General features: G+C 27.0%; 1 protein-coding gene across 1 annotated transcript in view; it reads left to right on the plus strand.

Moving 5' to 3' along the window:
* The window catches only part of LOC129962226 (BDNF/NT-3 growth factors receptor-like), a 74,901-nt gene extending 58,420 nt beyond the window's left edge, over positions 1 to 16,481 (plus strand). Inside the window, exons 9-11 of the mRNA XM_056075965.1 lie at positions 5,982 to 6,219; positions 9,335 to 9,493; positions 16,229 to 16,481. Of these exons, the coding sequence (XP_055931940.1) occupies positions 5,982 to 6,219; positions 9,335 to 9,493; positions 16,229 to 16,417 (586 nt within the window). The 3' untranslated portion in view covers positions 16,418 to 16,481. The remainder of the gene's footprint in view (positions 1 to 5,981; positions 6,220 to 9,334; positions 9,494 to 16,228) is intronic.
* The last annotated feature ends 2,479 nt before the right edge of the window (positions 16,482 to 18,960 follow it).

An 18,960-nucleotide genomic window follows, 5' to 3' on the forward strand; every position in this document is an offset into this window, starting at 1 on the left:
TATATTGTCAAAATTTAAATCATTTTATTTGGAAGAAATGCATATAAATATCGAATTTGCGCCCTTTATCAAAATATGCGCGCCCGCGTGTGTGTGTGCGTTTAAATTCTAAATTATATATATATATACATATATAGATATGCATATACTACGCTAACTTCTTTTGCATAATAGTGGCATCTAAAATTGACACTGTAATAAACTTCAAAATAATTCATTTGTTATTTTTTTAAATTTATTATCCAGATTTGTACATGAAGGTAACCTGATAAGGCAAAACATATATGTATTACACATTCTAGACGAAATAAAGTTTCATTATTTTCATTTCAAAAATAATTTTCTAGTTTATCTCTAATGTTTGAATTCTTGTGGTTCCGTATCTTTATCCAGGAAGTTAGACTTAATACAATGGCTGATTAATCTTTTGATAACCCCAAGTTAATCTGACCTGGTTATATTAATTGTTATCCACTGATATCTGTTATTTAAGTCATAGTTTTTATTATGTTTTACAAATTATTCCATTATAAATATGTTTCTGCAATTTGATTTTTCGAAGTGTATTCTGTCCTCTCCACAAATCTATTTTAAAGATAAAAAATTATTAATAATAACTATCCTAATAAATATCTTAACACGTTTAAATAAATTTATTTTAAAATCTTGATTTAGTGGATGCTTTGAAGCATTTTATTTTCAATGGAATAATAAATAGTTTCATTAAAAGCGAAATTTATTATTCAATCCCTATTAAAGAAGTTAAAAAATATAAAATGGAAAGAAAAGTGTTATATTTTAAAGGTCAAATTTTTTCGAATTTTCAAAATTTTTCGAATTTTTTTTTCAAAAATTCGATGTTTATTGATGTAGATTGATATTTTATAAACTTCAGTTTGTGTCTATAGTCAGATTATTAATATTTGGTAAATTAATTTCCCATTCATTTTCCATTAATAATACTTCCATTGTTGAGGCCCAAATAATGACTATCAAACAAAATGTATATTAACGGCAATTAAGACGTATCATGTATTGATTAAAATTTCTCAAAAAGCCATTCAAAAGTGCAGTATCCTATTCCATTGTAAATTCTATCTGAATAAAATTTTGTAGCTCTGAGTATTAGGATTTATCCTATGCAGGACCAATACACGTACATACACACATTCATCCCTATTATTAGTAGCTATCGATAGTATTAGACTACAAAAAAACATTTGCATTTAAGATTATTTAATAGTCTTTGATGTATATAAATAATATCCTCATTGATCCAGTTTACAGTGTTTTAATCGTTTGCACTGAATAATTTTTTTAAAAAAATGATGTTCCTTTTTCCCTCATGCATAGATTTAAAGGCATGGATATTATATTTTGATTGCAAGAGACTTTATTACAATATGCATGGTTTAAAATATAAAAACTATACAAAATTTCAATATTTGGAGTTTTTCCGAATATTTAGCTACGGATTAGCTACACAACTGCGAATACATTTAACTTAAAAACGAAAAAAATTATCCTCTTTTTTAGCTAAAGATATTTTTTTTTATGTATCTTTAAATTTATTGCAAACGAAACGTTCAGTTAGAAAAAAAGGCTAATAATTTAATACTATTCTGAAAGGTAGAATTCATTCATTACTATTGTGTATTCATATTATTAATATAAGACTTGCTTACTATTTCATTTTAATTTCACTGTCGAAAGCAAGGTACTCTTTCGAAACCAGACACTTCTCTATAAAAACAAGATACGTGATAGTTCTATACGAAAGGGAAGGCCAATCTATTTTAGCAGCACAATCTAATCAAAGCAGTAACAGACAAGTGACTTTTTTCAACTCAGTGACTTTTCAAGTGACTTTTTTCAACTCAGTGACTTTACAAGAGACTTTTTTCGCAGTAACGTGGGCGTAAAATTCCTTTCAGTAAAAACCGTTTCTTCTAGACTTGTTTTTTAAGGCAGTCCTTTCAAATTTTGAAATCGAATCACTTTTTCTTCTGCCTTTCATCCCTGAATTATATATGCCTGAAGAAAATTTTAAATTTAAACAAGACAAGTAGAATATTGAAATCGATTTTTCTATTTTAAATATTTTCGAATCGCAGTCAGCATTATAACTCAAATAGACGTTGGTGGTGGTGGTTATTCTTTTGTCACAAGAGACATGTTTGTCTATGCTGCGCCATGTAGATGGTAAAAACATAAAACAATCTATAAAAACACATATGCTAAGATATAAAAACAAAAGATATATAAGCAAAGATAAAAATGCAAAAATGTATACTGTCAATGAATTTATAAATGAAATACTGATGCGAAAAAAAGCGTTACAATGAATCAATGTAAAATATCAAATTGAACAGAAGTTAAAAAGTGCTAAATGCATGTATAAAAGCCAATGGTTTTTAAAAATTTAAAAATTTTTGGGTGGAATTTCTCACCCATCAGGTCTTGTAAAGTTAATGACGATGACTTTAAAAAGTGTAAACGATGCATTAATAAATGCGCATTTTATTAAAATATGATTAATTGTCAAATCTACATGACATTTTTAGCACTTTCGTGCTGCCATAGCTCAAACAGAGCTTTAATGTTTGTTAATCGATTTCGTTTAATTATTCATCTATTAAAAATTTGAAAAAAAATTATTGAAATGATCATAAGAAGTAATTATTGAAATACTTCCAAATCAATATAGTTTTTTAAAAAAATGTAATTAATCCATTTTTTTTATTTTAAAATTAGTAATTTCATACTTAAACCCTAAAAATTATAGGCAATCGATTAAATTTACATTGCATAATTTATTAAACTAACCGCTTTTCGTGACCAGCTTATTTCGGAAGGATATTCGTTGTATTTGATCATTTAAATGGCATAGACATTACTTCTTGTCCATGATTCTGCCAAATTCTCAGACATTAAAGCCATTTTATTTTAATAATCTTACATATGTTCTCTTGTTTGTGCACATCAGTCTTCCTTAAAGAAGACCAGCTCCGTGGCATCACATTGTTGTTAAAGGCATTAGTACGATTACCTTCTAAATTTCGCCGTATTGTAATCACTTTTTGTCTATATGCTTACCATTCAGATATTAAATATAATCTTTCTTCTTTAGTTTGAAACAATGACATGTTTATCAAAATAATGAAAACAGTTTGAATATCAGGGCAAGAGTCTGTATTTGAAAATTAGTCAAAGAAATATATAAAAAAAGTCAAAATTGAAGAAAGATGGGTTCAGCAATTAAATTAGACTTATTAAGGAGACAATAATTTAAATTTTGAAACAATATAAAAATAATTTTTGTTAAATAATAATTTCGGAAGTTATCAAAGTTATTTGATAACTTCCGAAATATTATTTCGGAAGTTATTATTCGGAAAACTCTAAAATTCAATCTAATTTTTGATAAACTAAAATTCTCATTAAAATTTGAAAATTAAAAGGACCTATGAAAATATGGAAGATTTTGGTGAGTTTAAATGATGAATCAAAAAGATAAATTAAATTATAGAAAACGGAACGCACAATTTGAAATAAATTTTCAAGGAAATTGAAAATCTTTTTCAATTTGAAATAAATCTTTAATGTCAAAAGATGAAAGAATGATTAGAGACTCGAAGTTATGAAGCAAATACTTCAATAAGATAAACATTAATATAAGATTAAGCTTAAAACTTTTAATTGAAACTAAATATATTCTATATCATCGGCGAAACAGTTAATCTGAAATAAAATCAATCCTCTTTAACGAAATCTTTAACTGAAATGTGATCTACATTTTTTTTGTTAATTCTTTATTCCTAAAAATGGATTAAATTATATTTTAAGAAGGTAGAAAATCTGTAATTAGGTAATGAAAATTTAAGCGATTAATTAAGAATATTTGAAATCGGAATAAGATATAATTATTGAAATGAAGACTGGAAAGACATTAGTAACCATCTCTCATAAATTGGTTTAAATGATTATAAGGTATCAAAGATGTTATAACATATATTTAAAAATATCATTAAAAGTTAATGAAATATGCACTGATGAATTTTGCAGCAACTAAATTAACATCATTGCAAGCATTAGAATTTCTGATTTTCGAACGATGTAAAGAAAATATTTTTTAAAGTTTTATGTTAATACATTATATTTTTCGAAATTATTATAAAGTATATAAAAAAATCTAGATTAATTTTCAATTAATTAAAATTTTGAAAAGTCATCTCAAGAGAAAAGTCATCATCTTTCCGAGATGCACATTTCCACCCACCAAAGTATATGTGTGTGCAGTTTGGTAACCCTAAATCAAATGACCTGGCCTGTACACACACGTTCATTTCTATAATTAATAGATGAGTGATCGACAATACCATCAGCATACTGTACGTTACAACTAGGGCGAATCGCAGCAACTGTGATAGCTGAGCCCTCCATGCCTAGACAGATTTCAACTATGACCTGCCTAATGCTATCATGGAGTTATTGCAGCGTGACTGGAGAATACTGGCGCAAAAGGCATTTTCAATAAACTCACAGTCACAAATCTAGGGGAATTTAGTTTGTTGAGTGTATGGTAAATTTGATCTTAGTGTTTTCATCCCTCACTTTATCTTTCCCAGAACTATTAATGATTAATGCCTTCACAAAGCTTTAAACATGAGCAGATGAGACTCAATGAAGCATGCATGCTTTCATGAGGAAGTAGCATATATTTTTTTCGCTATTTCATGTCCGCGAATAAAAGTAGGCTATATTTCAGCAATCGCTATGCATGCTTATCTAGAACAAACTGTGCTAAGATCTTTAAAATAAAAAAGTTGCAATATGTGAAGCTCTGATTTCTCATATTCTCATACAACATCACCTCAGTTATATCAGAGTCAAGAAATGATTCAAAAAGCATTTTATTTTATGTTTAGTTTTTTTCAAGACCCACGTTGAAAATTCCCCACCGGCGTTGTCTGTTAATTTATTTTTAATGATGTCTGACTCTAGATGAAGAATCCGCATATACCTAGATACTTGACTAAACGGTAGAGTTTTAAAAAACTGCTTTTTGCAGTCTAGTATTGATGATTTATGGAACATCCTTTTTTTTTTTTTTGAATTAGAAAATCTTTTTGCTCTTATTCTCTCATTAATGTATTATATTATATTATATTTTAAGGTAATGTTATATTTTTGAAGAATTGAATAGCACTTTACGTAGTATAAATATACTTTTTAATAGAAGAAATATTTTACAAACACAATTCGGGTCTAGAATGAAATTTCGACATTGGAATCATTTTCTATTTCCTTTTTTTTTTTTTTTTTTTCATTCCAATCATTCTCACAAAGGGGCTTCTTATCGAAAAATTACTTCTGACTTTCAATACTTGTCGATCTGAGCCCAATAAATTTTTATATTAAGGGATTAGTGGACCTCAAAATTACTAATAAAGGGCATATGTGAAATTTCAGCTTTAATGTTTTATCTTCAAAATATATGATAATATGTAAACAAAATAGCATTAAAATAAATGGAAATATAAGAGTTAGTGTACAAGTAATTCAATAACGTTCGATTCGTACAACTGTAATATTTTTCAAGTAAAGCATAACGTTTTTATGATAATTATTATGCTTATGGTTATACTAATTATTATGCCTATTTTTATGCTAATGATTAAGCTAATTATTATTTATGGTTATTTTATTATTGTTTTATGCCAAAAATGCTATTTTAGCAAAATAACATTCATTTAAAAGACTACTTGAATGTGTAATACCTTCCTCGCACCATTTCAATTCTTCCAACAACTGCTTCCCTATAATAACGAATGCATAACGAACATTAGTTTCTCTATGGCAAAATGTATCTAAATATCTTATTTATACACAAAATACTGCATTTACCACTAACACATTCATGAATATTTTCAATAATACATGCATGCATAATACATTAAAATCTTTTTTTTTTCTTTCAGAGACCGATCACCACATAATGAAAGTACTGAAATTGATGTAAACAAGTATCCAGAACTAACGATTCCAGATTTGATACATATTTCATGCCAAATCGCAGCCGGAATGGATTATCTTGCCAGTCAACACTTTGTTCATAGGGATTTAGCTACTCGAAACTGCTTGGTTGGCGATCAGTTGGTCGTTAAAATTGGAGACTTCGGAATGTCTAGAGACGTCTACAGCACAGACTATTACCGAGTATGTTTTCATTTTTTAAGACATTAAATGATCCCAACATTCATAAAAACTCTTAAAATCTTGAATAACGTAGACAATTACTAAAGTGGAAAAACAGTTGGTTTTTTTCACTGGTTAGGGAAAAAAAAATATCTTATGACAGTTGAACAATCAACAGGAATATTATATAACATATATATTTAGAATAAAAAATAGTTAAATTTGTATCTTTTTGTGTAGGTTTTGAAAGAATCTAACAGTTAAAGAAATTTTTAGATAAATTATTTATATACAATTTTATATATGCAAGAAAAATGATGACTGAAAATGCATTACAAAATTTTGAAGAAGAAAAGAAATATAATAATGTCATTAAATTTCTATATTTATTTGCAAAATTACTGTATTTTATAGAAATTAAAATTTAGAATTTTGTAGGAAGATTTTTCATAGAACTAATGTGAAAAAGTACTTATTTTATTTATCATTTTAAGTTGGCCTTTTAAGTTAAGTTGGCATTTTCCAATACTTTACCTTTACTTTATTGTCAAAAAAAATCAGCCATCCGGCTTAAAAATGTCCCTTTCTGTGAAATGAGGGCAGGGCTTTTTTAATCAAATTTTCATTTTATTTAATAAATTAAAAGGAATTTAAAAAATATGTATTAATTTATTACCAAAAAGAAAGCATTCAAGGTCACAACAAAGAAGTTACGGCTTTTTAGTTTTTTTTTTTTTTTTTTTTTTTTTTTTTTTTTTATATAGTTCGGCTTAAAATATTCGTGATATAAGAATCATATTTTAACGATAAAGTATTCTATTATAAAATTTATATTAAACTGCTTACATAAAAGTATTAAGGTTTTCTTTTCCCGACAAAAATAAAATTTTAAAATTTCAAATATTAAAAATTATTATTAATTCAAATTTAAAGATAATTCAGAGATTGTTTATGCGAATATTTTTAATTTTCAACTAAGAGAATGGATAATTAGAAATGCAATGAAAACATAAAGGAAATATTGCATATGATCTGATAGAATTTTATATTTATTTTTGTAATCAATTTATCTTTTGTTCTTAAATAAGAATGAAGACCTTCTGTTAATAAATATGTCTATAAAATAGGTTTTCTTATAGGTCTTCATATTTATCTCTCTACGAAATTAAACAATATGATTATAAATTGCAACAATTTACATTACTATTAATCAAGATACTAGGCAAGAAATATTTTATATGTAGAATGCAAGTTTGAAAAATAAATTTAATCGATCTTTTTGTAGTATCCATTCCTTTTGATTTATAAAATATATAGTATCTTTATTAAATTGGAATAATAATAGTATTTTTTATTATTCTTTGCAAATTGTTTATTTTTCATACTTTATTTTTTATATTTACCTTTTTTCATTGCATATTATATGTATGGAGATCAAAGGATTGCTCCTAATTACTCTTTATGTATGTAAATTAGACACCTTCCTAAAACCTTTAGAATATAAATTACTTTACTTAGGAATTTAGTTATTAGGCGAAATTTTCATATGCTAACTTTTTCTTATTAATGTGCATGGATGTTTACTAAAACGCATAAATAATTTATTTTTGATTATTTCTCAACATTTTGTAAAATGGTGTGTTAATTCAAAGTCATTTAATTTTTAAACTTAGAATTATCTATACTAAAATGCATATCAGATTTTAGAATTTTTAATTTACGTTTAAACTACAATTAAAGCATATATTAATTAATATAAATCCAAAAGTTTAGTGAGGATTTCCGTAAACACCTTGTCAATTATCCCTCCAGAATTTTGGCATTTTTTCCAATAATTATATTTTATAATGAACTGGTTGCAATAGAGAGAAATCTAGTACATTTTTATTTATTTATTTTAGTTATAATCAAAAATTTATTGCGGAATCAAATGCAAATGAAACAACCTATGACAAAATTTCCAAACAATGATTTCAATTTATAAATTTATCTAGAGTAAAAATGTAAAAAAATAATAATTTCTAGAACAAGCAAAAAATGTTTAGTAACATTTTTTAGACGATGCATAAATATTTTATTTTTCTGGAAAGAAATATTTTTAATGAAGAGAAGTTTATATTTTAAAAAAAATATCGCACAATAAAGGTTAATTGAAATTAAAATATAATTAAACACTGTATGTATTCATCTGTCTAAATATCATATTTAAATGCAAAAATTTAAAATATATTTTCGTGAAAGAATATCTTTATCATTTTTATATCTTTAAATACACAATTTTTGAATATTTTTTTCTTTCATCAAAATTATTAAAAAAATAATCTTGTATTTTATTAAATAGTTTGTGATATTTGAATGCAGTAATGAGAATTCTAAGAACATATCATTTTCTATTTTACCATTTATATCTGTTTCAGCCAGTCAATACCAGTCGATTTCGCATTTTAGAAAAAAAAATATTTGAGATAATTTATAAAATTAAAGAAAAGTTGTAGATCCAAAATTTCAAACAGCACAAAATAATGATGTACAAAACATACTATTTCCATTCTAAAAATGATGAAGTTGCTAAAATAAATTACAAATTTTATCAAAAATCTAACAGCCATGTTACATGATCAATTTCATTTTGATGCCAACGAATTTATTTCAAATATCTCGAATATTATTGATAATGAAGAAGAATCGAATATTCTTCGATAAAGTCACATAAAATCAAATTTTCAAATAAAGTTGAGATAAATTTTAATAAATATAAAGAAAAGCAAAGTTGTTTGAATTAAACTACTAATTACTAATTGTAAGCCAAGAAAATGTTAATAAGAATTTTAGGAAGGAAACTATGTTTTTAAGGGAAAGTATTATAAATGGAATATTTATAAGATTGCTTCATGTTTCTCTAGAACCTTTCAATCAAATTAAATTTCGAAGAAAAACAACTACAATACAGAAGTAATGTCACCACATGTAACATATCAATATTCAACAAAGCCACGACGGAGGAATATGAATCATTCTTATCCCCAACGCTTAATCAATATTTGCAGCTCCTTGAACCTCATTTGTTATCATGAACGTCGTATCTATGACCAATAATCCGTACAAATGATATATCTTTGACTTGCCTTTTCGACAGGTTGGAAGACATAATATGCTACCGATCCGCTGGATGCCCCCTGAAAGCATTCTCTACAGGAAATTCACCATAGACTCGGATATTTGGAGCTTTGGTGTTGTCATGTGGGAGATCTTCACTTTTGGAAAACAACCATGGTATGAATTGTCAAATCATGAGGTAAGTTATTTTCGTGTTTGTTAGTCACGAAATTTGATCATTTGTATAGTCAGATGTTAGGCATCTAAACGAAGAAACACATATTTATTAGAGTCACATTATTTTGAGAATAGTCACTCTAACAATTTAAGTCAGATTTAAAGAGAATAATATAAAAAAATAATGACTTAATAAATTGTAAAATTTATTAAACCATCACTTTTTAAAATAAAAATGAGAAAAAAAATTAGAATAAAAATATAAATATAAAATCTATAAAATGATATAAACATGATTCATGATAAAAATCATATAAAAATGATAAAATTTTTATAACTATTTAATTATCGTATAACAACTTAAAATTATGATTTGCTAGCTAAAATTATATACTCAAGTGCAGGTTATGTTTTATCATACTAAGTCTTTTAAACTTATACCATTTAGGAGTTAATAGAATCAAGAAAATTAACTTCTTAATATAAAATAATAATAATAAGCTAAATTAAATTAAAATAATTATAATTTATGTTAAATTAAATTAAATATTATTAAAATAATTATAATTTATGTTAAATTAAATTAAATATTACTAAAATAATTATAATTACATTAATTATAATTTATATTAATTGCATAATATAAATTTTATATCTAGACCATATTTAATATTAATTTGTATGAAATTAGTTTATACCTAGTTGCATTGATTTGTAAAGTAGTGCTTTACAAACGGATTGGTCTGATTATAATCTTTAGATGATGCAGTTTAATATCTACAATTGCAAAATTTCCCAAATATCCTTGTTAAATCAGCTCCTTTAGTTGACAAAATGAAAAATGTATATATATTTGTATAACTGTATAGAATATTTTTACTAGTCATTAATTACTTAATCTCAATGACGTTTTTGTTATTTATCATGCTGAAAGGCATTGATTCCACAACTGTTTCTTAGCAGAATTTTCAGAGCGTTATATTTCTTTAATTCAGCGAATTCTTTAGAAGTATTTCTCAATTTATGTGATTTATCTATTAATTAAAGATATTAATTTATATAAAAAAATCTATTTAGGCCACATTTAAAATAAAATATTTAAAGTTTGATTACTTAAAATTTACAAACATGTTTCTAAATGATCAATATTATTATTCTTTACATAAAAACAATTTTTCTCTATTTTGATATAAAAATTAATAAGTTTTTGCAAAGAATAATTTAAAAATATCACATGGTAAGCTACGATCATTAGCCATTTTCATTTTGTGTATCATATTACATCAGAAAAGTTTTAACCTGAAAAAAATATTGTTGAAAAAGTTTTAACAATTTTTCTCGTTCATTAAATTGGTATTTGCCTTATTTAAATAAGCATTCTTAACAAAATTATATTTCTAAATTATAAAGGAAAAATATTCTTGTTAAGTCAAAGTTATTTGAATATTGTTGCATCATTACTAATGTTTTTACACCAAGTAAAAATTTGCAATCATTTAAAATTATTCCTTGTTATAAGATAACAAGTGGAACTCTCAAAATCCTACTGCGATCAATTTTATAGCATTATGTGAGCTTCAAAATAAAATTTCACACACAATTAAAATGCTATTGCATTAATATTTGACAATTTGAAAGAATTGTTGATATGAAGTTACATCAACCCAATTTATCTTTAATAAAACATAACCATTTCCCTTGGCAAACAATATGGCTGTAAAAGACGATTAGGTTATAATAATTGCAATTCTTGCCAAGTTAAGACACCTTTCATCTTTCACTGCTTCGTCAAACGCAAATCATATATTTTGTTATAATGTCCATTTTACTTATCCCTCAATCATCTATAGTGGACTTATACTCTATTTGGAACAATTATATTATTTGTAATAGTAATACAATCTGAAACAATAATTTCCATAAATTTGTCGAAGAATCTAAAATATTTCAATAAAATCTTTTGCTACCAAATTTATTCAAATATCATATTAATTCATTGTTCTTAGATTTTCAAAAGGTAAAATGTAAATTTCGAACACAAATTTATAATGATTTAATTCAATAATCCGAAAAAAATGATCGACTTTCTAAAAGAAATGGCAGGTATAGGATCGAAATTAAAATTTCACATTTTCATCATAACGAAGTTGACGCTAATGTTTTCTGAAGTATAAATATAAATAGCTTCGTATCCTGAAAGCATTCTGTCAGCATCGTAGCAGGAAAACACCCGTGAATTAGAATTCTATAAATGTAGTCTACAACAAAGTAAAACGAAAATATCGATTTCTTCTGTTGTTCCGTTCGACTAGCGCTCAAACGTTACGGCATTGTATGCTAATCGATGGTAAAGCTTTGAAAAACTTTGAATTTTCAGATCACTCAAGTATCAAAACAAATCCTAAAATTTTATAAGAAACATCTAAATTTACCGTTAAGAAATAATTACACAGGCTAAAACTTCTAATAGTAAATGAGTATTTTATTTTAGTTCTGGAAAGAGAAAAATCGTATTTAAAAACCATACGCTACAATTTGGATTTGAACATTACAGATAAAATTTTGGAATTTCCTTAGAAAACACCGATATAAATAACTTTTTTAATGTGAGATAAATAGACCACAGATAATATGGAAGGTTATCAACAATCTCATACTAATAAAATGAATACATTTTTATTGCAGAAAAAATAAAATCATTTTTAAGTAAAAACTGAATGTAAAATATATAAAAAAATTCAAAGAGAGAAGCACATTTGCGTGATTCGTAAATCTACTAGGTAATTGGCTGATAGCATCATACATTGGTACACCTGTAGTGAAATAGCCGTAGTGCAAATGAAGTAGTAGTGAACGTGGCATTAATAACCGCCTTTTGAGCCAAAAGCTCCCCAGATAAAGTGATGAGGCTATTACAACGGAAGACACAAACGACAAGAAAGAGAAGGAAAGAAGAAATCCGGTATTAAATATTTCCCCGAATCCCTTAGGTCGCTCAGTTCAAGACACAAACCAGGAGAAAAAATCATAAACATTTTATTTTTTTAATCTTTAAATTTTTAAACCAAGTTAGGCATTTAAATTTTGAACTTCAAAATTTTCCAATCCTTAAAATACGTCCTTTTTAACTCTACTATATATAATATTTTAAAGCAATATAATAATAATTTAAAAAATTATAAAAAAAGGTGGACAATACATGTTTAAAGCTGAAAGAAACTTTTTGCATGTAACTTTAATGATAAAAGCATCTAAAGTAGAGTTATGAGAAAACTGTAAACAATATACAATACATAGAATATCATTCACAATTATTTATTATTTACATTAATATAAAAATTTTTAATATTTTAAGTTTAGTCTGAAGTTAAATTTAAGATATCTAAATAATTGTCTGTTCAAAATAACTTTCTATAGTGAAAACTTATTAAATATCTCAGTATGGAAGATGTTAATAATATAAGTAGAGACAGTTTCTTCCAATTCACAAACCATCCTTTTTAACGATTTTCTCACAAAATGCTGTCATATATCAAATGTTTTGCAGCAATACATACATATTTCTTCTGTGAAAACACACTAAACTAAATTCAGAGGCACGACGGCCCATTTGGGGCAAGGCCTACAGTGAACATATCTGCTTTCTTGACCGAAAGCCCTGGCGGGGGAGGAAGGGGAGGCCAGGCATATTTCCCGGTTAGGTGGTCATCCTAATGCAGAACCCAGTGTTTAGTTCCCAAGCATGTTTGGTCCTCAGTTTATCTACTAACTGAAGGGATGAAAGGCTGAGCCGACATTGCCCAACCCGAAGATCGAACTTCTGATCTGTGCGTTGGGAGTATGCCATCACGCTTCATAAAAACACATTTGCAAATTAAAAGTCTATTAAAGAATCATTTTTTGATCCTTTCGTTGTTCACTGGAAGATTTTGTGATCTCTCTTTCTCTCTCTCTCTCTCTATCTCTATCTCTGAGTGAGTAAGTGAGTGTACGTGTGCGCGTGTGCGTGTGCGTGTACGCTCGCACGTGTGTGTGTGTGTCAGTGAGTGAGAGAGCGAGCGAGCATAATTTTTGAAGCAGGGTCGTGACCAAAGACAGAGAAGAAGACTTTGAATTTTTAAATTCGTTTTATTGCATCCCGGGAGGCACGAATTATGCACAAGCAGAAGTGACGAGCACAAAACAAAACGAAATGAGGTAAAACTTAGGAAAATTTTGTCCCTGTGAATATATACTGTGAGATTTTTTAATAGGGATTTCCATCATATATCAATCACAGGTAAGGGAATCATAAGGATTTTTAGAAGAATCTGTTTAAGTCAGTAATATTTTATCCCTTCACCCTAAGTATGGGAGAAACAGACGTAAAAATTTTTACAAAAATTCAAGTGAATTAATTAGGTAAAAAAAAGTGTAATGGGATCAGGAAATAAGGGAATATTTTAGAATGAAGTTAATATGGGCTAATTTAAGATAAATATTTCGAAATTAATTAGAATTGAAGTTAAATTTAAAAATCATTATATATATATATATATATATATATATATATATATATATATATATATATATATATATTGCACCATTGGTCAAAAGGATTGCAAGTTTGCAAAATGTCACGTTTTTTTTACAGAATAAGCTGGAAATTTTTTTTGTTCATTTAAAGCGATATTTCTTATGCCAATATGTTAAATTAGTCTAAAAGCAAGATATAATTAAGTTACTGAACAAAAAAAATTATTTAATTTTACAAAGAATAAATACAAATTAAATGTTCAAGTTATCAATATCGGAATCCATTTTGGTTTCCCGGAATAAAATGAAGTAAAGAAAACATTTTAAGTTCTTTTGACCAGAAAAGATAATAAAAGAGTTCAGTTCAAAAAGCATTTAATATCTGGTTGGGCCGCCTTTAGCTTTGATCAAATCAGTCACTATGTTAGGCATGAAATCCACAAGAATTTGCAACACTTTTTTCGGTATATCATAGTGCCAAAATTTAATTATTGTTTAATGAAATTCTTGTTTCGTTCTGGGATGATTCTCTTATTTTCTTTATACCATAAATTCTCAATGACGTTTAAATATATCGAGTTACTTGGCCATGTGAAAACTTTAATACCTTATTTTGCAAATGCAGCCTTAACCTAAAATAATGAAAGTTTCGATATAGATGCCAGAACTGAAATGAAATGAAATTTAAATTAATTGTAAAGTTTGTCTTAACTTATTCTATATCTTGCTGAAATATCCATTTCTCCCTTGGGAACATGTCATGAGTACTACAAAACAATTAATCCTTCAGCACACCAACATACTTGTCAATATTCATGGTTCCCTGTACAAAAGGAAAATGAAGTCGTCCATTTCACTGATATGACATGTACTCCCACACCATTACACTTTCCGGGTATTTTAAAGGGGCGAACCAGGCGTTACGGCCTCTTACGCTCCTTTTCTTTATGCCAAACGTGGCCAGGCTTATCAGACATTAAAGAAAAGCGACTTTCGTCGCTGAATATAACTTGTCTCCATCCCGCAATAATAAATTTTTTGCACCTTGGCCCACTCCAATAGTTTTTTCTGCATTGCTTTCGTCAGTACCGAGTTTTTTTCTAGGTACTTGTGCCTTGTAACCAGCGTCAAAGAGCCTCCTGAGGACTGGTTTGGGACTGCTGGAAATGACAGACGTGGAATCATTCCATTCGCTTATAAGTGTAACAGAATTTGCAAATCTATGTTTACGGCATAATCGTATCTGCACGTTTAGAAGATAACTTCAGATGACCACTCCTAGGCTTTTTATCTACAGTCCCTTCTGTACTGAATTTCTTTATGAGGCATGAAACAGTCGACTCACTGCAGTCGCACCGATCCAAAATTTGAAATGTTTCCTTGATGCATTGAAATAACATCCTGGCGCTTCTCAAGAGATAATTCACACATTTTGAAAAGAATTGAGCAATTAAAATTGAAAAGCAATGCACAACGAAAGTACTTCGACATCGCAAGAAACGAAATGAAATCATTCGCATTTGGAGCGATTTTATAATTGTTTGTTTGTTTGTTTCTTATGGCACTTGCCACTGACAAGCCCGCTGTTACGAGGACAGCGATTTAAGCCTGAGGGGGAACGTCTCTTATTTTTTATAGCAGCGCCAACTAGGGCCAAGAGTACGACTTTGCCACTCACGCATCACTCATTCGCTTGCACAACCCCTTTTTACAGGAGGGCACATTCACACATCTCACAGATAGAACAACAGAAGAACAACCATGCCCAAACCGGGACTCGAACCCGGGACGCCCAGATCCCGGGGAAGACGCGCTACCCCTATGCCAGGACGCCGGCCGATTTTATAATAAACTACAAGGATAACGAAATCGTTGCAGATAATGTAAACATGATATACGTAAGCCTGTAAAGATATTTACCGAAACTTATTGAAGAAAGAAATTTATTTCTTCTAATGTATATATATATATAGATAACATCCGATTTTATTTTATAAAAAATCTACAATTTTTTAATTTTTTTTTCCTATAAATTAAGTTTTAACGAAAAAAATTTTTACCCCAGAATATTTTTTTTTCCTTTTTATAAGACTTTTTTCTACTATATATACTTCCAAACTGACTTGCACACTACCTTTATAAATAAGTATCCTTTTTATTATGAGACACAAGAATTCACATTTTATATCAGTAGATTTCGAAAGTATTATGCATTGTGTCTGTATGGTTTATACTTTTTCAGGTAATTCAGCACGTCACATCTCAGAAAGTTCTCCCTCGTCCACCCAGTTGTCCGGAAGACATATATCTTTTAATGCTTGCCTGCTGGAAAACTAGACCTCAAGAGAGAATGACAATGAAAAACATACATGCTCAACTAGAGATTCTGAGCTCTACCAGAGACACAGAATACTTAGAAGTGGTTGACTGACATATGCTTACTGGGCGTCTTTACAGGATGCCTATCATAACCTGTGAAACTTAAAACTATCATTTTTTTCTCATCCATTCCTAAAGATGCCCTTGTGAAAAGTTTTCGCGTTTCAAGCGATGGTGTGATCTCACTCAGTTGTCGTTATTTATTTAAGATGTTGTTCTTGTCGTTTTCTATGTGATGAACTGACGCTGTTACCTTTCATAGTGTTCCTTTTTATAAAAGGCTGTAGATAAAAGTGGATTCAGTATCTTTTCCCCTTAAACACGTGTTTTTAAAGTACCTCGTGAAATGTTTTATATAGAAGATAAAATCTACCTGTTTTTCACAATTAATACAAAATGTAATCAATTACGTTAAAAAAATCTGTGATTTTAAATTTATTTATCAATTTAAGCTTTCCTATCCTTCAGCTAATTAATAAGTTTTTTAATGCATTTTGGTTTTTAAAATAAGCGACCTGATATTATTATTAAACATTCAAGTTATTTTTTTAATCAGATATTATATAACTAATAATTTAAAGACTTAATTATTTAATTGGAAATTTTAATATAAGCATTAAAATATTTAATATAAAATGTTATGTATTTTTTTGAAAAGTTCAATTCATCAACTTTAGTTTCTTATAGAATCCTGATTAAGTTGGATTTGTGCTATCAATTTCTGATAAGAAAATAATTCAAATTAAGTAATACATATAAATAGTCTTATATCCAGCCTATGATATTAGGTTTGAAATAATTCGACATATATTTCTACTGAAAATTTCTTTGCCAAATATGTTATATTTGTCAGGAAATAAATGTCTGGGTATGAGAAAATAAACTCAAATTTATATTCTAACATTGTCAAAAATATATGCAAAATTATTAGATAATTGTTTAATTTTTATTTAATTTATAAATTTATGGAGATTTGTGTGTGCAATCATATACTTTTTATATGAATTGTCTATTTCTTTGCAAGTTTAAAAAATTATTACAGGTAAGTGATCAACTGTTTGAATTAAATTTAAACCCTTTAAAAATTAAATATAATTACATCCAGATCAAAAAATGCTTCCAATGAGCAGATTTAGTAAATTCTTAATACTGTTGTGAATATATTTCATGAATATTTAAATTCTTTCAATTATAATAAAATTAAGCCAGATTTAAAATATTTCAATTGACGCAATTGGAAATCAGACATTGTATTCTTGCTATTACACGCGGAAGATGTCACAACTATTCATATATTCTTCACGTGAATTCTACCTTCATTACAAATGACTGAACATCTTAACAATATGTTTCAAGTAACTTGGCTTACTGATTAGCAGCTGCAAATGAATTCAAACTATAGATTTTCAACATATATATATATATATATATATATATATATATATATATATATATGTCATATATCTATTAAATATATGACATATTTAATAGATATCTTATGTGTCTTTATTCATGGTATATTCCATATCTCTTCATTGAAATCTACCATTATTTTACTTTGAATAATAAAAATAATGGAAAGAAATGGAAGGTTTGTTTAAAGAATAGTCTGTGAATAATCTTCTTAACGTACCTTAAATAACAAAATTTGATCATAATGCTGAAATGCATTTGTCAGTTTTTAATTTCGTTAGGTTTAAAAATAAATCTTTCGAATCCAAATAAATAAGCTTAGCTTCTCGGCACTTCACTTTAAATCTCACATTGAAATCAGCAATTTCATTTTATTTTTCATATAAAAGATTTTAATTAATATATTTATGAAATAATAGAATGAAAATAATGTACGTCCATTTCATTCTCCACTTCTTTTGTAAATTTAATGATTAATGAATTCGGAAGGTAATAGATAAAAAATAATTTTAAATATCTTTAATTGTGTTACTTTTCTATCGAACTTATTTTCTTTATAAGTTTATTTTCAGTTACAATATGTTTAACAATTGCTCTTAGATAATATTTCATAACATTTGAATACGAAGAAGTACTTGCTTATTTGAGACTTTTTTTCCTTATTTTAGTAAAATTATTCCTGTTTTTTTTTCTTTGCTTGATTATATTGTAAATACATCAAATTTTTTTTCAAAAACACCTACTTGAAATGGATTTATTTTCGTAATCTAAAATATGAAATAATATTTCAATGTCTTAGCAAATTTTTAATAATTAATTAAATTAATAAATACGTAAAATAAGTATTTATCTAATGTTTAACATTTTAAAACAAATTTTTTAGGACATTTTTTAATATATATATATATATATATATATATATATATATATATATATATATATATATATATATATATATATTAAAAAATAAAGCATTATTCTTTCGTAATCAAATATTATTCAAATACAAATCTGGCATTATCCTTGAAAAAATATTAACAGTTAACATTAGAAAGATGATGATTAAAAGCAAAATTATAAACATCAACAGAAATTTGTTGCATTTTTTTATAATTTAAATACAGCAGAAAACAATGAATATATGAAATAGATTATTCTTTATTAACAATTTTATCTTAAATA

Source organism: Argiope bruennichi, chromosome 2 (assembly GCF_947563725.1).
Source record: "Argiope bruennichi chromosome 2, qqArgBrue1.1, whole genome shotgun sequence".
Lineage (NCBI taxonomy): Eukaryota > Metazoa > Arthropoda > Arachnida > Araneae > Araneidae > Argiope > Argiope bruennichi.